Source organism: Panthera pardus, unplaced genomic scaffold (genome assembly GCF_024362965.1).
Source record: "Panthera pardus isolate Hobbes unplaced genomic scaffold, ASM2436296v1 HiC_scaffold_20, whole genome shotgun sequence".
NCBI classification, from domain to species: domain Eukaryota; kingdom Metazoa; phylum Chordata; class Mammalia; order Carnivora; family Felidae; genus Panthera; species Panthera pardus.
The window spans coordinates 24,979,330-24,999,704 of record NW_026526766.1 but is presented as its reverse complement, the minus strand read 5'-3'; the positions used below and the strand labels follow the sequence as shown (position 1 = coordinate 24,999,704).

Genomic DNA, 20,375 nt, shown 5'->3' with positions numbered 1-20,375 from the left:
TCTCACAAACCTCAAGATCGTGACCTGAACTGAAATCAAGAGTCGAACACTCAACCACCTGAGCCACTTAATGTCATTGCAAGTAAAGAAAAAATTTAAACTATTAGCATGGATTTTACCATTCATCTTTATATTGTGCAATGACGGTTTTAAATGCAAATTTAAGAACATGTAGCTTTATGTGGAATCACCAAAATTACCCAATTCTTATTTTGTAGCTCATACATGTTTATGTATCTTATTCTTACCAGAACAGTGAAAACACTGTGCAAAAGCCAACTGTTTTTATTTCACTTAATATGCACACATTCTATTAATACTCTACCTTTAGCTTACTGATGAATAAGGAAGAAAGGATGGAAAAAAGATCTATGGGTTGCACTATCATTGCCTCTCCGTCTGTGTCACCATTTTCAGGGTAAGTGGTTGGCTAACACAGGGAAGTAACACAAGTAAGAAAGAATATGATAGCATTCCTTGGTTGTTTAATAGGTCATTGCCTTCTTTCTGCAAAGGAAGTTCTGGTTCAAAAAGAAAGCATGGCTCTAGGACTGTCAGCCACCCCACCTTACCTCTTACTCAGTGATAGACTTAACACTCTAACTTTGTACTCCTTTGAGACTTGCTGACTCATGCATTGTGTGTCCACTGAAATGCTGAAATCACAGGGAACCTCAAATGCTATGTGCCAGCAGGGTAGGAAGAAACAGCATCAGATACACATATGGTGCCTTTTCCCTGTGTTCAAGTGCATACTCTGCAGTCCTATTGGACTTCAATTGCAAACACAAGTTCAAACAAAGATAAAATTATCAAGAATTTCAAGACAGCAACATAGAGCATTGAACCAAGTGAAGGGAGCCCTGCTGGGTATGCAGCCAAGACGACACAGGTCACACACCCATATAGTTGACTTTGCTAGGTTCATAGTCAAATTTAATTTGATTTTAAGAACACACAAAAAAAGTAACATTTCTCACACCTTCAAGTGTGTGAACTAAGATTCATACCTGCAACAAGTAGGAGTTTTGTCCGAAATTATATTAATACAAAACTAGAATTTGGGTTGTCACTTAAATGACAAATTGGTCTTCGGAATCAGGTTTGAACTTATTTATAACCTACCAAGAGAGCAGAGATTCTGTGATACAAACTGACTTTGTAATGTTGTAATTACACTTTTTAACTCTTAAAGAGCTAAATTTCCTTACGATGATCTTGCTCTGTTTATTTTAAAATATTGTGCTGTCATTTTGATTACTCCTTTGACTATCTCCCTGACTATAAGATCCTGGAGATGAAGAATTTGTTATAATTCCAGCTCCTAATACCAGAAATCCTGAATAAATGTTAAATGTTTGAGAGAATGAATGAGGAAATACAATAGCAAGAACATTTAATGAAACATTGTTTACAGTGTAAAAGAACAAAAAATAAATGACATAAGCATTTTTTGTTCTCTGGATTTTTCCCCTTTTAAATCCCCTAAGTACCCAGGAAAGCTTTCCCTTGCTTCAGCTTCCCTTCCTAGTTTTTGTTAAGAGTGTGCCTGAAATCATTCAAGGAATTAGGCTAGAGGGAGGTAAAGGAGAAAAATAAGAAACCGGAAAGGGGAGGAGGAGAATTCCCCCAAGCAAACGGTGGGGTATGGGACCCCATAGAATGAGACCCATGTCCCCCTTCCTGCCAGTGCCCCAAGAGGTGACAGGAATCAAAAGGAATGGCTGCCGGATGCACCCAGGAAACTTAGGCTTGACACTGCGGTCAGGGATCAAACACCTAAAGAAACCAGAGTAAAGGGAGTCAAAGAGCCTTACGGCCAATTTATGGGAAAGCTGAAAAGAAGCAAGTCTTTGAAAATTCCAGTGAGAACAAAAAAACACTACATTATTCTTCATCTTCCTGCACCATTTATACTCCCTAGGCTATTTCTAGAGCTTCTATCCTTGGCAAACCTGGATGTACCTCGCATAACACAAAAAGAATCATTTGGGGCTAATGCCATAAATATATCAGCAGGTAAACAGTGTGAGGGATCAGTGGGGCCTCACCAAGCGTTCAACTCTTTCCAAAGCCCTCTGGGAATGTCACATGAATTTAAGGAATGGAAAGCAAACTATTATCTGTGGTTGAGTTTTCTATCAGTCCAGTCAAATTAAAAATATAGGAGAAAATGTGTGCTGCAACAGAAAACTGTCTTGTCTAGAGAACACCCCTCCTGGTTATAATGATCATATGGGAGCTGTTTTACAAGTCTGTAAATTGTAGATAACTGATAGTGCAAAATAATTCTTGTCTACAGACATGAGAATTCTGCCCTATCTGACAGATGCATTCACCCATCCCGCCACTGTGCAAAGACCAGTTTTGCCTCCATTTATACATTAATTTCAACATTCCTTTACTACATAAACATTTGTGGGTTTTTTTAACCACCAACCAGTGGTTTTTAACCTCTGGTTAAAAAAACCAGAGTTTTTTAACCTCTCAACCAGTTATAACATCTGCCTGTTCCTTCGTTGCTTAAGTTAAATAACATCTATAAAGTTTGTTCAATTTTATACCTGAGAGCCTGAATTTACTTTTTTGTTTTTTATTTTAAAATTTTACTTTAATGTGTATTTATTTTTGAGAGAGCGAGAGAGAGACAGAGCACGAGCAGGGGAGGGGCAGAGAGAGAGGGAGACACAGAATCCAAAGCAGGCTCTAGGCTCCAAGCTGTCAGCACAGAGCCCGACACGGGACTCGAACCCACGAACTGCGAGATCACGACCTGAGCCAAAGTCAGAGGCTAAACCAACTGAGCCATTCAGGTACCCATGAATTTACTTTTTTTAAAAGTATCTTTTCACAGAAGGTAATAAATGTAAGATTTCTCATATCTCTGAGTTTATAAAGATTCATATCCACAACAAACATATAACTAAATAAGCCCTAGAAAGAGCTAACTGAAAATGACTTAAGGTAATCAACACTGGAGAATAGAATCACAGGTTGTCCTTACTCATTCTTTTACCTCTTTAGGATACAGTTCAGTCTGTATCCTACTTTAATTTCTTCTCTGAGCTACAATTGATCTTGGAAATCAATTGATATTATAGTTCATACTCACTAGATAATTGGAATGCACTGTTCAGCAACAAAGTCAAAAAGTATTTTAACCTATTACAGAAAGATAGGTCTATACCAGTAACTCTGCATTAAATGAAGCATATCCAACACAGAATATTTAAAATTCTGTACCTATCTCTCCAACTACTTCCATGCTACTATCAAGAGGCACAAAGGGCAAGGGAAAGAGAAAATCTGTGAGAAAACCTATTACCTGAGCGTCCTTAATCAAGAGATAAAGGTGGCTTATGGTTAGAATGATCCCAACATGGAGGCACCTGGGTGGCTCAGTTGGTTAAGCACCCAACTCTGGATTTTGGCTCAGATCATGATCTCAGTTTGTGGTTTTGAGCCTCGCTTCAGGCTCCATGCTGACAGCAGGGAGTCTGCTTGGGATCCTCTCTTTCCCTTTCTCTTTGCCCCTTCCCTGCGCATGCTCACTCTCTCTCTCTCTCAAAATAATAAACTTAAAAATAAAAATTCCAATGTGATGGGGAAGAGTAAATATATTGGAGCTATGTTCTAGAGGTAATACTTAAAGAATATTGCCTATTATCAAACCACTGCTATAGATATATAGATAATAGCTATTCTTCCCTCCCCTCCCGCTTTAAAATTTTTTTAATGTGGTAAGAGAATAGCAATTCTTTTTTAAAACTTTTTAACGTTTTTTTTTTTAATTTATTTTTGAGACAGAGAGAGACAGAGCATGAACGGGGGAGGGTCAAAGAGAGAGGGAGACACAGAATCTGAAACGGGGTCCAGGCTCTGAGCGGTCAGCACAGAGCCCGACGCGGGGCTCGAACTCACGGACCGCGAAATCATGACCTGAGCCGAAGTCGGACCCTTAACCGACTGAGCCAACCAGGCGCCCCGAGAATAGCAATTCTTAACCACATGTATTAATATAATTAATATGGAGAACTAGTTACAAAGGAGTTGAAAATACTGACAAGCCTCAGGGAATCATGAGACAATGCAGAGATGAGCAAAGAAAGCAGGAAGCTGCTAACCCCTAGGGCTAGAGGGATCAAGACAGGAGGTAACAACCCAACTAAAATCAGAGTGCCCAGCTGGCTCCGTTGGAAGGGCACGCAACTCTTGATCTCAGGGTTATGAGTTTGAACCAGACGTTGGGTGTAGGAGATACATACATACATACATACACTTAAAAAGAAATAACCCAACTAAAAGCAATTGGAAAGGGATGAGTATTAATTTTCTATTGTGTAACAAATTAACCCAAACTTAGTAGCTTAAAACAACACACATTTATTATGCCACAATTTCTGCGGGTGAAGAGTCAGGCGCAGATTAGGGGGTTCCATACTTGGGGTGGCAAGACTGCAATCAAGGTGCTAGCCAGGGCTTGTCTCTGGGCTTAAATAGGGATGGATCCATTTGCTATAAAAAAAAAAAAATTATTGAAACATCTGGTAAAACTGGAATGAAGTCTAAGAGTTAGATGGTAGTAACATAATATTTCCTGAATTTGATGGTGCTACTCTGATTATATTCATTTATTATAACTGTTTATGGGAGTGTTGCTCAACTCTTTGGAGGTAATATGACTTGAATTTGCATTCCCATATAAATTTTAGAATCAGCTTGATGCACACTAAAATAATCCTGCTGAGGATGATACTGCATTGAATCCATCGATCAATTTGAAGAGAGTGGATATCTTTAAAATATTAAGTACTCCAATTGAGTATTCAGTTAATAACTGAATTTGCTTTGATCTTCTTTAGCGTTTTTCAGTATTTTGTAGTTTTTAGTGGACAAGTCTTGCAAAGCTCTCCCTATATCTATTCCAAAGATTAAGATTTTTTTATGCTGCTATAAATAACAATTTCTCGTTTCATTTTTATGTTGGCATATAAAAATAGAACTTTTTTAAAACATTTTTTTAATATTGTTCTATATGTAATAGGAACCTTGCCAAGTACACTTACTACTTCTAATAGTTTATAGATTTTGGATTTTCTACATACACACTCTGTCATTTACAAATAATCAGGCTTATTTCTTCCTCTCCAACACGTTTTTTGTTTTTGTTTTTTCTTGCCTTATTACTATGACTAGGACCTTCAGAACAATGTTGAATAACAGCCATCCTGATCTTATTCCCAATCTCAAGTACGATGTCTGCTGTAGATTTTACAGAGATCTTTTTTTTTTTATGTTTATTTATTTTGAGAGAGCAAGCATGTGCACGTGAGCAGGAGAGGGGCAGAGAGAGAGAGAGAGAGAATCCCAAGCAGGCTCCACTTGTCAGCACGGAGCCTGAGGCAGGGCTTCGTGTCACAAACCATAAGATCATGACTTGAGCCAAAATCAAGAGTCAGAAGTTTAAGCAACTGAGCCACCCAGGTGCCTCAATATTTTTTATCAAAATAAGAAAGTTCCCTCTTGGGACACCTGGGTGGCTCAGTTGGTTAAGTGTCTTACTCAATTTCAGCTCAGGTCATGATCTCACTGTTCTTAAGATCAAGCCCCAGGTTGGGCTCTGGGCAGACAGGTGGAGCCTGCTTGGGATTCTCTCTCCCTGTCTCGCCCTCTGCCCCTCCCCCACTCATGCTAACTCTCAAAATAAACAAACATTAAAAAAAGAAGGTTCCCTCTTCCTAGTTTGGTGAGTTTTTAATATGAATATCAAATGCTTTTTCTGCACCTATTGAAATGACCTTATAGTTTTTTTTTTTCAATGTGAAGTACATTGGTTAAATTATCTTTGCATTCCTGAAAAAAAAAAACCCACTTTGTCATGTATTCTTTTTCATATTTTAATATTTAATTTGCTAATATTGTACTTAGGTTGAACTTGTATTTTGGAATTATATTCATGAAAGAGTTGTCTGTAATTCTTTCTTTTAATCTCCTATGTATGTTCAAAGTTATGTCAGCTTGGTAAAAAGAGTTCAGAAATGTTCTCTCATTGTCTAATCCCTAGAATTTATGTAGACTTGATATAATATTTGAAAGAATTCAGTGGGGATACCATCAAGGCCTGGAATTGGTGGGAAGATTTTAAGTAACAGATTTGATTACTTTTTTATTTAGATATATATTTACATACCATAAAACTCACCTTTTTAAAGTATAAAATTGAGTGGCACTTAGTGTATTCATTAAATTGTGCAATCATCACCACTAAGTCCAGAGCAGTTAAATCATCCCAAAAAGAAACTCCACATCCATTAGCAGTCACTCACCAATCATCCTCCCTCCTGCTGGAGTGAACTATTATGAATTATTTCATATAAGTGGGACCATACTCTACGAAGTCTTTTATATTGCTTCTACTTAGAATAATGTTTTTCAAGATTCATCCATGTTGTTGGATGGATACCATTCCATCATACATATGTACATTTTGTTTATCCATTCATCAGTTGATATACATATGGCTTGTTTCAATTTGGGGGTTATTACTAATGCTGTTATGAACACTGACATGCAAGTTTTTGTGTGAGGATATGCTTTCAATTTTCTCGGGTAAGAATGGAAGAATGCTAAGTCATATGGCAACTATGTTTAACTTTCTGAAGAACTGCCAGACTGTTTTACAAAGTGACTGTACCATTTTATAGCCCATCAGCAACATAGGAGGGTTCCAGTTTCCCCACATCCTTGCCAACAACTGCCGTTGCCTGTCTTTTCAATTGTTGCCTGTCTTTTCAATTATAGCTATCCTAGTAGGTATGAAATAGTGTCTCATTGTGGTTTCATTTAGATCTCCCTAATGACTAATGATGTTGAGCATCATCTCACGTGTTTATTGGCAATTTATTATCTTCTTTGGAAAGATATCTATTCATATACTTTGCCCATTTTTACCCTGAGTTGTCTTTTTACTGTTGAGTTGCAGAGTTGTTCATATATTCTAGATATTAGTCTCTTACAAATATGTGATTTGCTCCCATTGCTCCATTCTTTCATTCTCACATTCTAGGAGTTGTCTTTTGACTTTCTCGAGTGTCTTTTAAAGCACAGTGTTCTTTAATTTTGATGAAGTCCAATTTATCTATTTTTCATTTGGTTGCTTGTGCTTCACATATGTAAGAAATGACTGCCTCATGCAAGGTCACAGAGACAACTATGTTTTCTACCAAAGAGTTTTATAGTTATAGCATTTAAATTTAGGTATCTGATGCATTTTGAGTTAATTTTGGGATAGTGTGAGGGAGAGATTCAACTTCATTCCCTGGCATAAGGCTATGCAGTTGTCTCAACATCATTTGTTGAAAAGACTATTAGTTCTGTTCATCAAATAGATTCAACTATTTTAACAAATACAGAGCTATTCAGATTTTTATTTTTTTAGAAATGTCTACACACAGGGGCACCTGGGTGGCTCAGTTAACTGTCCGACTCCTGGTTTTGGCGCAGGTCATGATCTCACAGTTCGTTGAGTTTGAGCCCCACATTGGACTCTGTGCTGATGGTGCAGAGCCTGCTTGGGATTCTCTCTCCCCCTCTCCTGCTCACGTGTTCTCTCTCAAAATAAATACATAAAACTTTTTTTTTTTAATTAAAAAAAAAAAAGGAAGAAAGAAAGAAATCTCCATACACAGAGTGGGATTTGAACTCACAACCCTGAGATCAAGTCACATGCTCTTCTGACTGAACCAGCCAGGCACCCCCTAGATTTTCTTATCTGTATTTTTTCAGGTACTTGACCACTTCATCTAAAATTTTAAATGCAGCAACATGCACTTACTCATACCTTCTTGAAAGATTTTTAATGAATGCAGAAGCAGTGAGTGATGTCTCCATTTCATTTTTTTTTAAGTTTTATTTAAGTAATCTCTATACTCAACACAACCCCAAGATCAAGAGTCGCATGCTCTTCTGAGTCAGCCAGCACCCCTCCATTTCATTTCTGATATTTGTTCCTTCACTTTTTTCATTTGTCTTGCTGTGGATGTCTTCTCAACACGACTCAACTTTGTTAATTCTAATATGTTCGCTTTCTATTCCAATAAATTAAGCTCCTTCTTCCCTCTTTGTGCTTTAGTTTTTAATAACTTGAAGCCATTCATTGACTTTTAGCTTTTATTCCCTTGTAATAAATAGTCCCCTCTAAGCACAGCTTCATCTATACATCATGAATTTTGATGTTTTATTTTTATAGTAAAAATTTTTGATTTTTTCCTTAACTCAAGATGATTTTGGAGTATGTTTTGTAGTTTCTAAATATGATATTTTCTAGCCTTTTTTTCCCCTAGCTCATTTTCCTTTTTTAAGTAATCCTTATGACCACATGAGGCTCATGACCCTGAGATCAGGAGTTGCATGTTTCACTGACTGAGTCAGCCAGGTGTCTCCTCATTTTATTTATGGTCAGAGAATGTACTAAGATTGATAATTTTTTTATTCTTTAGACTTCCCCTCTGTTAAGCAGGTGGTCAACTTTTGTAAATCTCCCACATGTACATGAAAAAAAACATGTATTATACATTTGTCAAATACAGTAGCCTACACATGGTGGTTAGGGCTCCTGTATTTTCTATAACCATGCCAACCTTTTTTCTATGACTGTGTAATCTATGACTGTGGATTTCTCTTAGTTCTTGTGATAAATTTAGAAGCTATTGAATTCTATAAATTTAAAATTGCTACACCATTCTGGCGAATTAGTCCTCGCATGATCAACTGTTTCTCTACTATGAGTTTTTTGCCTGAAATTATATTAATATAGCCACAGCAGCTTCCATTGTTTACATGTCTACATCCTTTCACTTTTCACCTTTCTGTAGACATTTTGGGTCTCTTTTGTATATAACTGGGTTGTATCATTATCTGAAAATGTCTTTAACTGGAGGATTTTACTCCATTTACACTTACTGCAATTTCTGATATATTGGGATTTAAACATACCACCTTAACAATTGTTTTCCTTGTCACTTTTCCCGGGTTTTCAGTCTTGCTTTCTTTTTAGGTTGATTACTTTTTTTTCCCGTTGTTCTATTTTATCCCACTAGTATATAGTAATATACTTTTACAAATCTTTTAATGTGGTTACCCTAAATATTACAACATGCAACTCTGAATATTCAAGTCTAATATAAAATGATGACTTAAACCTTTCCTCAGACATAATGACTTTAAAACTTTTCCATTTATCCTCCTCTCAATTTACATAACATTGTTTTCATGTACTTTAGTCCTATTTTCTTTTTAATGCTAAAGATACTACTTTAGGTTTAATATCACTATATATATATATATATATATATATTTTTTTTTTTAAGAGAAAAAGAGAATGCATGAAAGTTGAGGAGGGGCAGAGGGAAAACGAATTTTAAGCTCCATGCTCTGCATGGATCAACACCTGAGCCACCCAGGCACCCCTGTTTTAAAATCACTATTAACTTAAAACCCCATATTTACCCTTTCTGTTATTCCTCATTCCTTTTTTCATCTCCAATCTTCTATCTGGCATCATTTTCCTTCTACTTAATGACATCATTTTTGTGGTTAGGAAAAATTTCTCACTTTTTGTGTGATATATGTTATTTTTTTAATTTTAGAGAAAAAGAGCATGCATGCAAGCAGGAGACGGGGGGGGAGGGAGACAGGGAGACAGAGAGAGAGAGAGAGAGAGAGAGAGAGAAAGAATCTCAAGCGGGCTCCATGCTCAGCGCGGAGAGTAGGAATATTAATTTTACCTTTCACACTCTTATTGTTAACATTTGTGCTTGGTATAGAAATCTAGATTTGCAGTTATTTTAATTCCATCACTTTGAAGATGCCATTCCATTGTCTTCTGATTGCCACTGGTTTTACAGTCTGTTATCATATATTTGCTCCTTTGGAACATGACTCATTTCTTCCACTGCTCTAGACTTTTTTCCCTAGTTCTTAAAAATGGTAATATCTACATAATTATGACTTTCTCTGAATGTATCTTGCTTGAGGTTTGTGGGACTTCCAGAACCTACAGTGTGGGAGGCCGGACCCCAGTGCCAGGCTGAGAACGGGTGGAGCAACAGCTCCCTGTTGACTCAGCCAACCCGGTGGTTCCCCCTCCCATTCCCCCATTTGCAAAGGCATACGAAAGCCTTGTCAAGGCTGAGAAAGTTAATTCCTGAAGCCTGTGGTCTGTGGGTGTTGGCAGTAATGTTACCCCCCTTTTCTACCCCGGGTCAAATAGAAACAAACATGGGAACTGTGTTTTGCTAGCAATCTATCAACAAGGTCTTGTTGTGACCCGTTTAGAAAGTTCACAAGGTACACAGAACTAAATGTTTTGGCTGGCAGCGATCATGTGAAACCTGTTCTTAGAATGACCTGATCCATAAGAGTCTTATATTATAAAAGATTGTGTACAGCAACAATAAAGCCGTCACTTGGGCCATCAGCCCAGGGGACCCTCCTATTCCCAAACTGGCTTCTCTTCTCTTTTTTTTTCTTACATTCCCCTACCCTCAGGACCCTGATCTCAGTGTTTGTTGCGCCGGTCGGAACACTACAGCTTGATGATTTTCATAAAATTTAAAGGTTTCTTAAGAATTAACTTCAAACATTCTTTCTTGTCTTTCTGGAACTGCAATTACATTAATGTTGGCCCATCTCTGTGTTATATTCTTTTCTGGTTCTCTCCCATCCTTTGGACTCTCTATACATTATTCTGAATTTTTTTTCTTCTGACCAAACTTAATTCACAATTCCTTCAGCTATATTTCATCTGGTGTTAAACTCGCTCACTAAATTCTTAATTTTAGCTTTGTTTTTATTTTTTAAGTTCCTAATTCTATACTGAATTTTATCCAGAATTTAACAGAATAAGAGAGAAGCAATAAGTACAGTAAAACATACATAATATTAGTCTGTACAATGTACAGGATGGCATGAAAGTAGGCAGGGGAATTTAACACTTCAATGGACACCTAAAGCTTAAGTTAAGTTGGAAATCGTATGAAACAGTTTGAGAAGGGAGATCACTATGAGCTTGAGTATGAAAACATGAAGTATATTCCCCCACATGTTTGGGGAATTACAAATTGATATGACTAAAATTTAGGGGCAGACTAGGTAGGTGGAGAATAATGGAGGAAGACTAAAAAGAAGGCAAGGGCCAGATCACAGAAGACCTTACATACTAGATGAAGAGTTTATACCTCACCCTATAAGAAGGTTAACAAAGAAAAAAACGGTAAATTTATTCTAGAAAGGTCATTCAGGCAGAATTATGGGAAAAGGTATGAGGACAAAATAAGGCACAAATCAATTAGTAAATCTACTGGAATATCAAAGCCAGAGAAGACCAGAGCCAGAATCACAGCACCAATACAGAAGGATGGACTAATATGGTAAAGTACTGTACCCAGTCTTCAGGGACTGAATATGAAAAGGAAATAAGGTCTAATCCCAGCTTTCAAGCACTAGTCAGAGATAAGAGTACCACAGAACATTTAGAAGAAAGACAGTGTAGGATAATACCATCTCATTTAGATCTCTTCTAGTAAAAAGGCTATGCAAGTATACAGAAGAGGTTACTATTAGAGCACATATCAGTAAAATCTGTGTTGTACCTTGAATTCTGATTATCATCCTTCAAATATAATGGCAAAGATTTTTAAAATATTTCTTATTACATCTATACCATATTTACATATAAGTATTTACCTTAACTTCTAGATATTTTCCTATTATGTTATTTTAATTAAAACAAAACCATGTTTTTTCTTACTTAAGGATTTGATTAAGGTTTTAAAACTCAAGACACTTTAGGGGCACTTATTTGGCTCAGATGGTAAAGCATGCAATTCTTGATCTCAAGGTAGGGAGCCCAAGTCCTACACTGGGTGTAGATCTTATTTAAAACAAAACAAAACAAAACAAAACAAAGCAAAACAAAAACTGGGGCACCTCGGTGGCTCAGTTAAGAATCTGACTTTGGCTCAGGTCATGATCTTGTGGTTCATGAGTTCTAACCCCATATCAGGCTCTACTGTCAACATGGAGCCTGCTTCCGATCCTCTGTCTGTGCCCCTCACCAGCTCATGCTCTCTCTCTCTCAGAAATAAACATTTAAAAGAAAAAAACTGAGAATGTTTTAAGTTTGCAAAGACAAAAGATTAATAAAAGTAACTTTACCTTTCAAATGTGACTTAAAAAAAATTTTTTTAATGTTTATTCATTTTTGAGAGACAGAGAAAGACAGAGCATGATGAGCAGGAAGGGGCAGAGAGAAGGAGACACAGAATCCGAAGCAGGCTCCCAGGCTCCGAGCCGTCAGCACAGAGCCCGACGAGGGGCTTGAACTCACGAACTGCGAGATCATGACCTGAGCCGAAGTCGGACGCTCAATCGACTGAGCCACCCAGGCACCCCTCAAATGTGACTTTTTAACAGCAAAATAGAAAAGTGGTAAACCGTCTCCATTAAAAAAACAAAACAAAACAAACAAAAAAACAATACTCCCAACAAAACTAAAGGTAAGCTTACATGTTGAGCTAATTCAGATAGTACATAAAGACATGGACAACCACCTTATTTTAACCCCCCCAAAAAAAGTATTTACTGAATCTTATATTCAAGTTTTCCATATACAATTCAAAATAAATTATCCTTGAAAATAAGATGTTTAAACCATGCAACATAATCTCTGCAATTGTACCTAGTTAATATAATATTTGCCTTAAGTATACCAGACAAATATTTACAAAATAAAAACCAGCAGAAGTATTTTTGTATCTGACAGCCTGACATTCTAATCCACTGGATTAACATTGTTTCCTAAATATAGTAATATAAAAAAATCTCTTTGGGTACTCAACACATTAGAAGTACAACTATCTATTTATAATTGCCAACTTCCAACAATATGACACATCAGTAAACACCAACACTTTAGCTATCGTTATGTGAAATGACAAGTGAGAAACAAAACTCTCAATAACGATGGGTCACCAAATTCTTTCGTCTAACAGTTATTATAAAAAAAATTTATTTAAGAAACCTAAATACACATTCATGATTAAACATTTTAAAATTCAACTAAAATGTTATAAAATTTCCTTTTTCTCTTTTACAAAACAAAGTCTCAAACATAAAAGGTTAAATTTAATGTTAAATATTTCTTTTTTTGGGGGGGAATTGTTTTCTGATACTATCTTAGTAAATTATTTATTCAGCCGCTTTTTTAGGTTCTCAAGGTGTTCCATTTCAACATCCTGTAATGCCAGTACTATTGCTTTAGACAAGGAGGGATTAAATGAAATCGTCATTAGACAACACAAATCTATTAAATCTCTCTGACACTTCTGCAAACCTTCCAGGAACTTTTGGTATTGAAGAGGATCCTTCTTTAACTGTTTCATTTCTGGTACTGAAAACCCTATCAGACTAGTAAGTATCTCATCCACAAAGTCTACATCTAGATATCCAGTACCATCAGAAATCTTTGCTGTTATACTCCAAATGCCACCAGAACTTGAAAGATTTCCAGTTAAGGTTACAATAAATGCTTTGACCTTCACTGTTGTAACTTCCTTTGGTTTGCTGGCCATTAGGACAGACAAATAGATAAAGGGCGGAGAATACAAATCCATGGCAATAGAAAGATTAGTGTTGTTCTCTGATGGTCTTAAAGAACAAGACTGTAAATGATGATCATTTTCATTAGAAAGGTGTGAACTCCTTTTTGGTACATAATTTACCAGCTCTCCCTTTGATATTTTATTTAAGGAATGTCCATCTGCACTGCTGAAGGTTTGTTTTACTTTATTACCTGTCTCTGAGTCCTTATCTTTATTTGTAAAATCATGGGGTAGGGGTACATTACTATGAACTGAAAAAACGCTACTGTTTTTGTCTTCAACAGATGGACAACTAAATAATTTGTCTTCATTAGTCACTTGTTCGGATACATTTTTTTCATTCCAATTACGGTTTCCACTTTTGCAAATCAAAGAAAAATTATTTGGAGTATTAGGTTTATGTAAAAATCTCTCTATGCTTTCATCTGGGGTTCTGCTCAAAGTCAATGGCTGTAATTCTTTAGTCTTCATTTGTTCTTTCTGGACAGTTTCTTCTAAAAGCAAGGCCTCCTCCAATGAAAAGTCATCTAATTCCCCATCAGTGAAATGCATAGGTTGATTTGGTTGTTTCTCCTTTGGTTTTGGAGAAATAATATGTCGTGATTCAAAACTTGACTGTCTTGTGGGAACAGTATTTGAGGAACTACCTGTGCTGAAGCATCTTCTTCCTAAGGAGGTGTCATTATTTGCTGCAAGCTCATTTTCATCAAGACTTGCCAAGAGTTCTTCATCAGAAGGTCCTAATGCAGGATCCAGAACATCTGTAATTCCAGGGATGGTCTGGTTACAATTATTTGGTATGACTGAAACTACAGGATCAGGTTCCCCAATTAATCTTGCAAGTACTTTTTCTTGGGCATATTCCTCTGAAAGGGCATCTACTTCTCCTCCCAAAATCTTCACATTTTCTGGTTTCAATAAAAGAACACCAAGACGGAAAGAAATGTTTCCATAAATCAAAATTTTTGTACCTGGGGCAAGATCACTATGAAGAGCTGGAATAGACTGATATTCCATTCCCTGCATTTGTACAACTCCATCAGTTAGTTGTAACATCAACATTCGTGAAGGCTTTGCTTCCCAAGGTTTTAGGGTTACTTGTGTTTCAGCTGTAACTAAGTCATTCGTTGTATTCTTTCCTCTCAACTTTTGTATCTGGGAATATGCAGGTTGACTTACATCAACCAATGAATTAATCTGCAAAGCAAAAAATCCATTCAGTTCTCCTTTTGGAACTTCTAAAATGCCGTCAGGTAAAACAGGATGTTCCAAATCTCTCAGGTCAGTAAGGAGCCACTGCTCAAACACTTGTTTATTCATTTGTGCCTGACTCAAATTAACATTATCATTTTCTTCTTGGATCCAGTTAATACAAGCTTCCAACCACATTAGAGGTACTTTAACATGCCACGTAGCTAAAAGCCAGGTTTCAACTCTTAATGCAATATTAGTTACACTCATTTCTTTTAAAATAAAAGAAATATTATGCATGTATTACCTGAAAACAAAAAACAAAAAAAAATTATAATTCAGTATATTTAAATACAGTTTCTACAATTCTCTACAATGCACAGGTATAACCACACCCTTTAGATTTTTCTCTCTTCAACATCTTAAAATTCTTTGACTTTCTACATGGCCAAAATTCAAATACCAAAAGTAATCCGGTTATATAATGAGAAAAGCAAAAGGTTTGAGACAGATATATTCCGATTTGAAAGCTAGTTCTGTCAAGTTACAAGTTCTGTGGCCTAATACAAATTTCTTAACTTCTCTAACCCAGTTTTTTCATCTGTAAAATGTCAATACCACCATTTATCTTCCAGGGTTGTTGTGAAGATTGTACAATTAACATTTGTAAAGTATAATGTCAGACCTATGAAAGACACTCAGTAAATGGTAGTTATTATATTAATAACCAGATTCTAATCATTTAAAATTTAGTCAAGAAACAATAGTCACTAGGGTTGTTTTCCTATGTATAATTCATGTTCTATTAAAATGTTTACCATTAGGGTGCCTGGGTGGCTCAGTCAGTTAAGCACCCAACTTCGGTTCAGAACATGATCTCAGAGTTTGTGAATTCAATCAAGACTGCGTCAGGCTCTGTAATAACAGCTCAGAGCCTGGAGCCTGCTTCAGATTCTGTGTCTCCCTCTCTCTCTGCCCCTCCCCTGCTCACAATCTCTCTCTCTCTCTCAAAAATAAACATTTTTTTTAAATTAAAAAAAAAAAACACTTTACCATTCTGTTTGCCCATTTAGCACTTAAATATGTGGTCTATGAATAAAAATATAGTAACAATAGACTCTGTGCTGATGTAAAGTATCTTATTTGTTTCACTAAATAAAACTCAACGGTCCTTCCTACGAGATACGAGATAAATGTACTTCTGATTTCTCAATATAAAAGCAGTAGCAAAACACTATTAAACACCAATTAACACTGTGTTCACAAAAGTATATTTTTTCTCCCACAGATCAAAATATCTAAGAGTTAAAATTTATAAAAGTTTTAACATGTCCACAAGAAAACTTACCATTTGAACAGGAACATATAGGATTTGATGCTAGGATTTGGAACTGGTTGTTCAGTGGAGTAATTGTAACCTCTACTGTTCAGAAATGGCCCTGGGACAAGAAGTGGTAAGGGTTATAAGGCAACGGCACAGAAAGAACCACTGGTCTATCTGTATGAGTGTTAAGAGTTTGGTGGTATGGTTTTGGGGGTTCCTATTATCAATCAGGGCAGAGTAGAGGTAAAATAATAAAAACATGAGGTTTTGAGTGAGCTAAATAGAAGCAAGTGACCATGAGAAATTTACACACTCCCTCTTAGTGTATTTCTTTATCTATATGCTTAACCTCACAGGGGACTGTAAAAATTAAAGATAGGAGAGGATGGCCCACAGGGCACTGGCACAGGCACGTATCTTAGGCAGCTGGGTCAACTGACCCAAAGGGAAGATCCAGCTGAACTCCGCATCCCTATTGACCTGTCAGTCACAGGGTTTACAGCAGCTTCTGTAGGCTGAGAAGTGGGTGCCCAGAAAGTGTCCAAGGTCCACATGCAAAAGAAATGAAAGCTGAAGCAGGCAAAACCAACTCAAGCTGAAACAGAACAGTACAGCCTACAGAGAGAGAAAAGTGTCCAAGGCTGAGGACACTGTGGCTCTGGGATCCCATGGTAGTTGCAGCAGTGGAGACGGCCCAGGAGATGATGACCATCCTCTAGACCTAATTCCAGCAAAACAGGGATGAAGTCCTAGATAACCTCTTAGACTTTAAGACATCAAGCAGAAATCCATGAAAACTACCACATAAATGGACAGGAGAATAAGAAAGTGCCTATTCAAAGGATTGGAATTTTACATGCCTTCATGGAATATGAAATTTTAGCAAAGCTTGAATTATATTCTCATGAAAAGGCATTAAATTATTTCTGTGTATTATACAGTAGGTCCTTTCAGTTTTTGGAGAAAAATAAATCTAGCTTCTTTATGTGAACTTAAAGCTTACCCTAATGTACAACATGGTGACTATAGCTAATAATACTACCTGTATTCGAAAGCTGCTAAGAGAGTAAATCTTTTTTTTTTTTAATTTTTTTAATGTTTATTTATTTTTGAGACAGAGAGTTAGAGCATGAACAGGGAAGGGTCAGAGAGAGGGAGACACGGAATCTGAAGCAGGCTCCAGGCTCCAAGCTGTCAGCACAGAGCCCGATGCGGGGCTCGAACTCACAAACTGTGAGATCATGACCTGAGCCGAAGTTGGAAGCTCAACCGACTGAGCCACCCAGGCGCCCCAAGAAAGTAAATCTTAAAAGTTCTCATGACAAGAAAAAAAAAAAAAATCTGTAACTATAGAAGGTGATGAATGCTAACTATTAACTAGACTTACTATGGTGATCATTTTGCAATGTACACAAATATCAAATCATTGTTGAACCATTGAACCTAATATAATGTTTGTATCAATTACACTTCAATTTTTAAAAGACACCAAAAAAGCTTACTGAAAGACTTCATTTTTTTACCTCATGTCTCTTAGAAATTTAATGAGTATACATTGTCTGGTCCCCTATGTCTTTTAGCTTAAGCAACATATATCAATACTGACTTTTTCTTTATTAGATGTAGTTTAAAAAAAAATGTTTTTAAAAAAGAAAAGGGGTTAATGTTTTTTCCCCCAAAAGTTTTTCTTGAGGGTCAGGGGCTTTATCTATGAGAAAGTAGTAAATAGTTATTTGTAACCTGTGTTAAGCAGCAGACAGCCTTAAAATAGTCTTTTCCACCTAAGAGTTAGAACAATAAATACTAGCATAATTGTTTGGGCTGCTTTTAGTTTCTCTTAATCAAAATAACTAGACGACAGAATTCAAGAACTGGCTACCCGTTATTACTTGGTATGCTGATAATCATTTAAAAGTAAAGACTATCGTGCAAAATAAATAAATAAACAAAACAAAACAGATGGAAGAGCCACTATATAATCTAGTGGTTCAGAATACAACTCTGGAGCCAAATTACACTTATAAACTCTGTGACCCTAAACAAGTGGTCATGTTATTAACAAATGGTTAAAATTTAAAGGAGTTATAGTTGTGAGGATTACATAAATAACATTTTAGAGGAGGAGCTAAAAAAAAAAGGTCATTATCATTACAGAACTAGTGAATCTTTACAGTGAAGAAAATGAGAATATATACATATTTTTTTTAATTATTGTGATAAAAATAGACCATGTAAAGACTGATTAGAAGACTCTTTAATAAAGACATTTAAGACTATGGCATCCCCGGGGCTCCTGGGTGGCTCAGTCGGTTAAGCATCCGACTTTGGCTCAGGTCATGATTTCGCAGTGAGTTCAAGCCCCTCGTCAGGCTCTGTGCTGACAGCTCAGAGCCTGGAGCCTGCTTCAGATTCTGTGTCTCCCTCTCTCTCTGCCCCTCCCCTGCTCATGCTCTGTCTCTCTCTCTCTCCCAAAAATAAACAAACATTTAAATATATATATATATATAATATATATATATATATAATATATATATATATATTATATATATATATATAATATATATATATGAGAAAAGAAAAGACTATGGTATCCTTATCACAAGTCACAGAGACTGCTTCTGGGCTGGGGGACACCAGAGTACCTCTGAAGTGGAGGAACCATGCTGAAAATAAGGGGGACAAATAAATTCTTAAATCCTAAATACTGAACACACACTACTCTCTACCCTACAAAGCACCCAGAAATACCAGCGACTATACTCTCCTAGAAAGACTAGAAAATCTTTCTCTGGGCAATCTTACTACCCTAAAAGAAAAGACCTAAAGATACTAACACAAGAGGTTCTCCAATTAAACAGCCCATTTTGAGAATGCATCTACAGACTCAGAGTTTCTTTTCTTTTTTTTTTAGTGTTTATTTATTTTTGAGAGAGAGGGAGGCAAAGAGAGAGAGAATCTCAAGCAGGCACCCCACTGTCATCACAGAGGCCAGTGTGGGGCTCAAACCCACAAACCATGAGATCATGACCTAAGCCGAAATCAAGAGTTGGACGCTTAACAAACTGAGCCACCCAGGTACCCCCAGACTCAGAGTTCCAACCAGCCTTCTAGTTCCCTTCCCTTAACTGCAACAAGACATCTGAGACAATCTTTTTTAAGCATTTCTTTTTTTTTTTTAATATTTGTTTATTTTTGAGAGAGAGACACAGAGTGTGAGTGGGGGAGGGGCAGAGAGAGAGAGAGAGAGAGGCACAAAATTTGAAGCAGGCTCCAGGCTCTGAGCTTCAGCACAGAGCCTGACGCAGGGCTCGAAATCAGGAGCTGTGAGATCATGACCCGAGCCAAAGTGGTACACTTAACAGACTGAGCCATTGAGGCGCCCCTCTAAGACAATCTTGTAACAATAGGCACATTAAATAAAAAATGCAATGAAATGACTATGAAGAGAGACAAAAACTCCAAAAAAGCTATTTTTAATATCATCAGAAAGATAATAATATCCAGGTAATAAGAATCGGATTCTGTAACAAGAAATATTCATAGGACAAAAACAACTCTTAGAAATTTAAAATGATAGCAGAAATGAAACACAGTACACTGAATGGAAGATAAAGTTAATAAAATCTCTTCCAAAAGTAAAACACTGATTTCCAAAGAAATCAATGAAACACAAGGGAAAAAAAAAAAAAAAAAAAAGCCCCGTAAGTCTAACAGACTAGGAGTTCCAGAAAGACGAAAAAGAGAAAACAAAGGAGGGAGAAGGAAGGATTAATCAAAGAAATAAATTTACAATTTCCAGGACTTAAAGAAAAGAGCTTCCAGATGGAAAGAACCCAATACAGTGAATAAAACAGACATGTAACAAGGCATTATCTTTATGAAATTTTAGACAGGGACAAAGATGCTGCAAGCTTCCAGAAAAGGATGACAAATATCAATGAATGCAAATGGTTTTAGATTTCTCAATAGAAGCTAGAAGGTAAATGAGCAATTCCTTCAAATTTCTTAATGAAAATTATTTCTAACCTTCTACCCAGGCAGACTATCAATCAAGTATGACAGTGAAATTAAACATTTTCAGATCAGCATTGTCTAAAACAATTTTTGTAAAGGAGGATGTGCACTGCACTATTATAACAGAAATAAACCAAGAAAGAGGAAGAAATGAGAGGAAAAGCATTATAGCAAAAAGTATGTGC

General features: G+C 36.5%; 1 protein-coding gene across 4 annotated transcripts in view; it reads right to left on the bottom strand.

Moving 5' to 3' along the window:
- RMI1 (RecQ mediated genome instability 1) overlaps positions 1-20,375 on the bottom strand; it is an 83,926-nt gene that overhangs the window by 50,843 nt on the left and 12,708 nt on the right. Inside the window, exons 3-4 of one of the 4 annotated variants that reach the window (XR_008424159.1) lie at positions 16,201-16,291; positions 4,364-4,515 (exon numbers count right to left, since the gene is read on the bottom strand). The exons of 1 other annotated variant lie outside the window; for it this stretch is intronic. Coding sequence is in view for 1 of the 3 variants with exons in the window: in XM_053907831.1 (XP_053763806.1) it covers positions 13,245-15,152 (1,908 nt within the window). In the remaining 2 variants the exon portion in view is untranslated. Of the gene's footprint in view, positions 1-4,363; positions 4,516-13,214; positions 15,160-16,200; positions 16,292-20,375 lie in introns of those variants that run through there. 2 more of the 4 variants (XR_008424160.1, XM_053907831.1) reach the window with 2 other exon arrangements.